The following is an 8,547-nucleotide window of genomic DNA, read 5'->3' on the forward strand; positions in this document are numbered from 1 at the left end:
AAATATAATAACTCTGAAAAGAATGTGTCCCTCCTTATGTTGTTCAAGCACCTTAGTTCAACCTCTATGTTTTAAAACCTAAGTCTGAGACTGAAGTGAAATCCTGCCTGAGTTTGAAGGACATGTATACCTGCATACAGAAGTGAAATAGGAGTATTTCCTTTCCCTCCTTTAATGACTGTGAACTAAGAAAGGCAGAGAAGGAGTGAGAATGGGGGACTGACTTGCAGATTGGTAGTTGGAAAAGATAAAGGACTGGGGAGTACTGCAGAGCTTTAGCCTGTCAAATGCTCCTGTGTCCTTCTGTTACGAGTGTAGCATTATGTTGGCCTTGTGTCAGGCTGGGCCAAAGGTCCTGGATGTATGCTTAGTAAGTGCTGAAATTTTGGTGAGAGAGACAAGAATTTGAACATGGAATGATGCTAAAGAGGCAGAATCAGGTGAGTTACTGTGGTGGAGAGGTGATACTGTGGTGATGGGCAGGGTGGAGAACTTAACTTCACAATTTTGTTAAGGGTGGAGCCCATAGAATTGGTCATGATTTCTTTTGCCACATTATATTCTCCTGGTGATTATATTCTCTAATCCATTAACCATAGTAAAATATAAATTCTAGGTGGAATTCTCCCTTGTAAAGAGAAAAACCAATATTTATTCAATGTGTATATTCTAGCCTAACAAGATATGGAATAGTGATTAATTAGTAAAGGGCCTAATTAATTTTCAATACCAGTGAATTAACAGTAGAAATACATTTTTTCATTTAAGTGAGCTTTGTTTTTTCCTTAATCCAGTTGACATACCGAGATACCTTGGTATATATTCCATACTTCCCTTTCATTGCACACTCTTCACCCCAACTAATAATTCCAGTTAGAAAACTGGTCCCTTCCACTTCAGTAACATGGGGACCCCCACTGTCTCCTTGACATGAATCTTTACCTCCATCATGGTAGCCAGCACAGAACATGTTATTATAGATGGAGAATTTTGTGGATCGGAGACATGTGGCTCGGTCAACAAGTGGAACTCTAAGGTACTGAAGAATTGAAGCTGATCTGCCTCTATTGAATACTCTTCCCCAACCACTCACATAACCAGATCCCAACTTGAGGAAGATGTTTGTATATTCCCTGCTGGCAATACAAATAGGTGTTACATAGCTGTTCAATGTTAAGGGCTTATCCAGCTCAAGAAGGGCGATGTCGTGGCTGTATTTATTAAAGCTTGCATTATAACTATGGTGAGGAATAATTTGAATGACATTTCGCCTTTGCTCTGTATCTTCCTTCTTTTCAATGTTATATTCACCTGTTGGGAATAAATTCATTTCAGTCATGGTTTTTCACATAAACAGATAATCCTTGTGTCTAGTTGGTGTCACTGGCAACTGGCAATCTAGTCTCAAAGATATGAGTCTTACGTGGTTGGTGGGGAAATTAATATGTCAATAAATAGTTGTAACCCACTGAGATAAATGCTTTGGAGATTCATAAAAGATCATGGGGCTTGGAGGATGGAGGAAGCTGGGTTTTAAAATGATGGTCCCTGTACCACTAGAGTAACTTAATCAGTAACTGTTCTAGTGGACTTTAATAAAGCACAATGTATTAATTATGCAGAACTTCTAGCAATGGTGCCAATTATTATCCTTTTTGTTTAATTACCTGCCACTACCTCAATTTTAATACCAGGGTGAATACAGTGTGCAGCAGTTACGACCCACTTTTCATTAATGATGGAACCTCCACAGAATGCTTCAGTGTCACTCTTCAAAAGAACCTGTGGAAAGAAAATTAAGCCTCTTAATGCATAATATATTTGATCCAGAACAAAATGAATGCATATGCTCTTTACTGGTGTGGGAAGACATTTGGCTTCTAGGTGGTGGCTCAAATGGAAGCTTTGGGGAAAGTGTCAGCTTTGCAGATGAATTAGTGTTTCTGTAGCACAACACAAAAAGCTAACTTGGAGAGAATCAGTGATGAGAGATAGAGGCATCCTAGCAGAGACAGACAGAGAAATGGCTTTCTTTGGTGATTTTGGGCCTTAGCACCTCTTTCCCAGGTGAGGCAGATTCTAGGGTGGTAAAAATTGCTTCACAGGGATCAGGCAGATACATTAGGAACATTCTGATGCAACCTCTTGAAATGAGTAGTTATTATTACATCCCCTGTCCTTACATGAGGAAATCTCTTTGGCACAGTTCATTAGAAGAGGAATGGTTACTTATTTTTCCAGCACTCTTGTCCAGCTCTTTCCAAACTGAAATATTATGAAATAAGACCTAAGGCCTCCACAAGGGAAAGTGCAAAGCTTGTGCAAGGCTTCTTGCTCCTCACTCCCTGAGCAGCACTTTCCCCTAACCATTTTGGAACCCTCCCTGGCTGGGTATGAAAGTTGCCTTTGTACTAAAAGCCCTCTTTAACTGTGTTTGATTTGGGACCAACTGGACAAAGGTGTGCAAGTGTAGTGCTCAGCCTGGCCATTATTAGATAAGAGGTCCATTTATTCCTTCACCTGTATATTAATTGCAAGAGATGAATATTTTCACCACCTCAAAGTCTACTTGGAGAATTTCAGTTTCAATATAAGCAATAGCCTTCCTTGATCCATATTTTGAGATAGAAAGCTAAGAAGTGTGAACACTAGAGGGCACACTCACCATTCAGTAGCCCCTTTCAGGAGCCCACTAGCTCTCCCTAAACTGATGCCTCTCTTACCTTAGTCATAAAACCATTCATACCAAAGCAAAGGGTATGGTCAATCTTCTTATGTGTGCGGTAGAGATGGGCCTTGGAGCACACTGATTTGAAGATTCTTCTGGTCCTGAATTCAACTTGTTAAATACCTACTTAGCCTAGATCCTGAAGCCCTAGCCTCTTACTTGGAGACCTAGTGGACAACTCATTATAGGCTTCCGACCTCCTTTTCTAACTGGTTCTCCCACTCTGCCTACGTGTCACTTTTTATTTTGAAAAGTTCTAAAAACATGGAAAATTCTACATAATAATATAGTAAACATTTTATATGAAAGAATTAGTGTCATTGAAATAATTGCCAACTAGAAAGGGAGAATGAGAAAATAGAGGCAAAACAAAATAACACTAAATTCTACTCAAACAATGCTATGTACATATTGCGATCTTACTTTTTGAAAATGGGCAATATATTCCTATATTCAGTATGTCTCTCTTGTAATATGGCTTCTTAGAATTATATTAATTACACAATATTCTTATTCTACCATAACACAAATATGTGAGAATGTTAACCAACTATGACTCTTTCAAAAACATGTGATGAGAAGTATTCTTTTTCACATAACATACCTCAGTTTTTGTTTGAAAAAAATATTTGGAATCAGACAGTATCATAGAGAAGATTGCATCAACAGTCAGATAAAAATGGAAAGTTTGTTAAAACTGATTTATCTTTTTTGGTAAATTACAAAATAAATAAAGCATATATTTATACAAAAAATGTAGTAAACACCAGTGTAACTACCTCCCAGATTTAACAATCTTCCTATTTCCTTTTAACATTTATTAAGTATTTACTTTGGGATAATCATTGTAGTGTTCTATATACATTTAACATTGAAAACATATCTTTAAGGAGAGATGTTATTATATCTATTCACATAGGAGCAATCTACCAGTAAAGTTTAGAGATAATGTCTTAACACAGTGGTGAAGACAGGTTACAAAATTAAGTCTGACTGCCTCCAGTATTTGTGCCTTTGGGTATTTAGTATCTCTCCAAGTGTGGTGTGCCGACCAATTGCAGTATGATTATCTGGGGTGTTTAGAAAGTGCAGATTTGGGGGCTTATCTAGACTCAATCAGAATATTTACTGGATGAGGCTATAAAAAATGAAGCTCTCCAGAATATTCATATGCATAATTAAGTATAAAAAGTTTTATAGACCTACTGAATCCGAATTCTCAAGGCCTGGTAATCCTTATGTTTGAAACTGTTCACTGAATGCTGAGTACATTACTTCATGAGAATCAGGGATAAATGAAATGTGAGGCCTTTTGTTCTGGTGCCAGTGGGAAAACGCACTATTGAAGATACTAAAATGCACAACTTTTCCCATTCTTTGGGGTCTCCCTCACCATTTAGTGTTATATTCCCTTGGCACAGGAGCATTTTCTGAGAGAGTGCAGAGCTTTGCAGTCACCAAGGGGCTGCACCTTACAGTCTAACACTCACACTATTACAACCCCTGCTGCTATCCAGAGCTGGCTGGGCCCAAGCAGGTGAAGATAAATCCATCTTCCTTTATCTTATTTATTTATTTATTTATTTATTTATTTATGTATTTAGGACAGAGTCTAAAGGGTCTCACTATAAAGACCAGGCTCTTTGTTTTCTCCTGTTTTCAGCATCCCAAGTGCTGGGATTACAGACATGCACCACCATGCCCAGTCTCAATCACTGTCTCAGTGTGCCCTGGGGGTGGGGCCAGAACAGCATGCCACTGATCGAACCCTGGCCCTTGTGTTTGCCTAAGCAGGCACTTTAATCAACTAAGCTATCTGGCCGGCACTCCATCTTCTTTTATCACTGATCTACTGCAGCAATCAAGGCAGAGCAGTGATTTCCAAAAGTTGGTTGTGTTCATCTTAGGATGTGCTCAGTACTTGGGAGATTGACAAGAGGCTTGTCCCCACCATTCACCCTTCAAATGTGTTCTGTGTCCCTCTCCTGATCCTGAGATGTCACATGACCAAGCCTCTTCCCAATTAGCACAGAGCATGCCTGGCCTCCGTCCTTTCTGTACCTGCATCCTGACCCTCTCCAGAGAAGGAGCATGGCAAAATAGGTGGGTAAAGACAAGGGCAGCATAGGCCTGGGTGCCATCGGCTGGGAGTTGGCACTGATTTTTAGAGAAGTGTGGAGAGAGAGAAGCAAGGGTATCTAAAGCACCAGGGCATGGTGAGAGATCAGGAGACCAGCTCTGGGAGGTGGTGGAGAAGTGGGAATGTGTTAACACAAGGTTCCAAGTCTCCAGGACATGCTTTGTTGTCTCACCAGATTTCACTTACAGAACACAAATGCACAGTATGGAACCTCACCTATGGGACTCTTCTCATTACAGTCCTCTGCAACTGCATGTGTCACAAGATCATGTGGCTAACGCTGACTGCCAAGTAAATTTTATCACCAAGCAAACTTGAGCAACGTGGTTCTATATCAATCCCAAGGATTACAATTGAGTGAATCTGTCTAAGCAGGTGGACTTAAGAATCCATACACAATGTGTTGGTTCTACCCTGACTGCTCTTTTTCTCGGGGACATTGAGAGTCTCCTAGTTTAGTGGATTAGTTAGGTCAGACTGAATGATCTCCACATGGGCACAGTGACCATGCTGTAGTTTGTCTGACTCCTGCCAAATACTTGCTGCCTGAAATGTCTATTAATTGCCAGTGGATGGCTGAGAAATATGGTTGTGTTCTTTTAAGGCTGAAGAGCATTCTTTGCCAAACTCTGATTAGTTTTGGAAATTTTAGCAAACATCTTTGCCAATAAAAGGCCTAAAATATATTTGTGCTCAAAGATTTTACAAATGGCATGGTCTTGGAATGTTTGCTTGGCCATTTCAGGCCCACAGCTATCAAATATTAGCTGTTGGGGGGTGCGCGATCTGCTCAGCCAAGGACAAGTTATTGTAAAACATGACCTCTGAGAATGATGAGGAAAATGGACATTGTACATTTTGAGCAAGGCATCAGAGTTCTGATCTGTCAAACATTTTCATGGGTGCCACAGTGTAATGGGAGGCTGTCTTCCTCATTTATGGCATGAACGTATAAATGCACAGAACACACACATTCATCGATCAAATATGCTCCTGTATTTATGGTCTCTATGACAGTGCCAGCACAAAGCAATAGCTATTTGCTTGTTCTCTTTTTAGCCTTTAACTCCACACTACCCTTTCTCTGTGATTTCAGTAAGACTAGTTTCTCCCTCCCTACCCACCTAAGCTTTCTAAGAACACTTTTTCTGTGGGCTTTTGACCTCTCTTATACATAAAGGATGACCATTTCTACCTGGTATACAGCTTTCTATGTCCACGAGTGTGACCTGACACTTTGGTTTTTAATAGTTAGCTAGTCATTCAAATAGATTTCTTCAAGTGACCTTAAGGGACAGTAGTCTGACTGTTTAGTCTGAAATAGTTTTAGTCTGGGGCCAGGTAAGATATTACATATGCTGTTATTTATCTTAACTGCAATGTTATCATCTGAGCCAGGAATATCAGGCCTTTTTTTTCAAAGAAAATTATTTCTATAGTCTAAGATCTTCATGAAACATCCCCACACCTCTCAGAAAAGAAAGGTCTGGTTCACACAGTTGATAACTTTCCTTGAAGATTGCCACTGAATTGTGATCTAATTGAATAGGAAGAACTAGACCTGGGTAGCTAACAGTGTAGGGCAGGAGATCAGCTAACCTAAAGGATAGCTCCAGGCCAAGGCTGAGCGTTGCAGAGATTGTGGAACATTAAAGATTTAGGCTAAGAATAGAATAAAAAAATTACCAGATTGATTCTCTAGGCATTTTCTGATGGTTGAAATGGTTAAACTGTGGCAAATGCACATGGTGCAACTTACTATAAGGATCAGGAAAGATGATCACTTGGCTTTTGATGTATTCCATTTTTGCAATCTGGTAGAATGACCTTCATATTATTAAATGTGGAATAAATATGTCCCATAGAGGACTAAGACTCATGATAAAAGAGAAAACAGAAACAAGTACTTCACACACAGGACTAGATAGAGATCCTAACAGGAAGCAGAAAACAGGGGAGCAGTTAGCATTAAGGCTGATTTACTACTGCTGATCCCAGCCCAAGCGGCAGTATGAGTGAGACCCTCTTCAATCACCTTGGGACGCCCCCACCACTCTGCCACCCCTCCCCCACCCCGCCTGCCAAATAGGAATTTCTGTCGTGTTCAGGGAACCCCCAGACCCAGTCCTAGCCCAGACACAGTGAGTGTGTGTGAGAGATGCCTTTCCCCCCAACTCCAACTTGTACCCTCCAGGGTCAGCTCAGGCCTGGCATACAGGCCTCGGGTGTAACCCTGCAGCTGCAATCCCTGCAGAGTGTGTAGAGGATAGAACCACTCAGCTAGTCCAGGAGCAGAACATCTTGCAAGAGAGGCACAACAGGTTCACCCTCAAGGGCAGCAGCAGGAAGGACCTGAGCACAGCAGCCAGACCTAAGCCAGGCACAGCTGGATAAATCCAAACGTTGTAGATCTGCACCTGAACTTCAGTATGTGCTAAGGTTATAACTACAATGAAGATCTACACTAAAGGTCAGAAGACAGTGGTACACAAAATGAAGAGAAGGAACAAAATGCAATCTCAGAACCCAAGTCCACCCATAACAAGTGCAGAGGACACGAACACAGAACAAATTGGGAATCACACAGCTGAAAGTAATGAATCAACTGCTTATGAAATAAAGAAACAGCGCAGAAAGGTATACAGGAACTCAGATTGGAAATAAAAAAAGGTATCCCTGAATTAATAACATCTGCAGTAAAGAATCAAATGCAGAAACATATGGAGGAAACCCAATGCTCACCCAGAACAAGTGCAGAGGACAGTAGCTCGGCTCAAATACATGAATTAAGAGCATTGATAGTAAATAAGCAAAAACAGAAAGTTATAGAGGAACTCAGAGAGAAATTCTTTTCTGAAATAAAAAAAGAATTCTCAGAACTCATAGCATCTGAAGTAAAGAAGCAACTACAGAAACATAGGCAGGAAAGTCAATCTAAAAAAGCACTGCAGTGAAAGAATTTCTAACTGCTTCTAAAGAAGACATTGATTAAAAAAAATAGAGGAGATTAGAAAAAAGACGGAATCCTTGAATGAGCAATACAGGAAAGAAATAGATCGCATGAAGCAGAGTCAACGAGATATAGAGGAAATTAAAATCTCAATCACAAGCTTACAAAACTGTTTAAGTGAAAGTGAAGACAGAGTTTCAGATCTTGAAGATGCTGGTGCAGCTAGTGAAAAGGTAAGAAAGGATCTCTTAAAAAAATGAGGATGCAGCAAACAATAATCCATCATCTGCAAGATGATGAAAAGAAACAATGTGAGACTAATAGGCATCAATGAGAAAGAAGGAGTCAATACAAAGGACATTAAAAAATATGGGCAAAAGTAATAGCAGAAAATTTCCCAAATATGGGGAAACAATCTGACATTCAGGTAACTGAAGCATACAGAATGCCAAGTAACCTCAACACAATGAAAAACACACCAAGACATATACTAGTCAAGATCCCAGAAATTCAGCACAAGAATAATTTACTGAAAGCCACTAGAGAAAAGAAGCCGATCACATTCAAAGGAAAACCCATCAGAATTACGGCCAACTTCTCTTCACAAACCATGAAGGCAAGAAGAGCATGGAGCAGAGTGCTTCAAGTCCTCTATGAAAACAAATTCCAGCCCAGACTACTAAACCCTGAAAAACTCTCTTTCAAGTTTGATGGAGAAGTGCAATACTT

The 8,547-nt window shown here is 40.1% G+C and overlaps 1 protein-coding gene across 2 annotated transcripts in view; it reads right to left on the bottom strand.

The window, feature by feature from the left end:
- Positions 1-6: 6 nt before the first annotated feature.
- Positions 7-8,547, bottom strand: part of F9 (coagulation factor IX) — a 44,608-nt gene continuing 36,067 nt past the window's right edge. For both annotated transcript variants that reach the window (XM_023699087.1, XM_004639342.2), the window contains 2 exons: positions 1,668-1,782; positions 7-1,311 (listed from right to left, as the gene is read on the bottom strand). In XM_023699087.1, the coding sequence (XP_023554855.1) occupies positions 764-1,311; positions 1,668-1,782 (663 nt within the window). In that variant the 3' untranslated portion in view covers positions 7-763. The remainder of the gene's footprint in view (positions 1,312-1,667; positions 1,783-8,547) is intronic.

Source organism: Octodon degus, unplaced genomic scaffold (assembly GCF_000260255.1).
Source record: "Octodon degus isolate 3935 unplaced genomic scaffold, OctDeg1.0 scaffold00110, whole genome shotgun sequence".
In the NCBI taxonomy this organism is placed as follows: Eukaryota; Metazoa; Chordata; class Mammalia; order Rodentia; family Octodontidae; genus Octodon; species Octodon degus.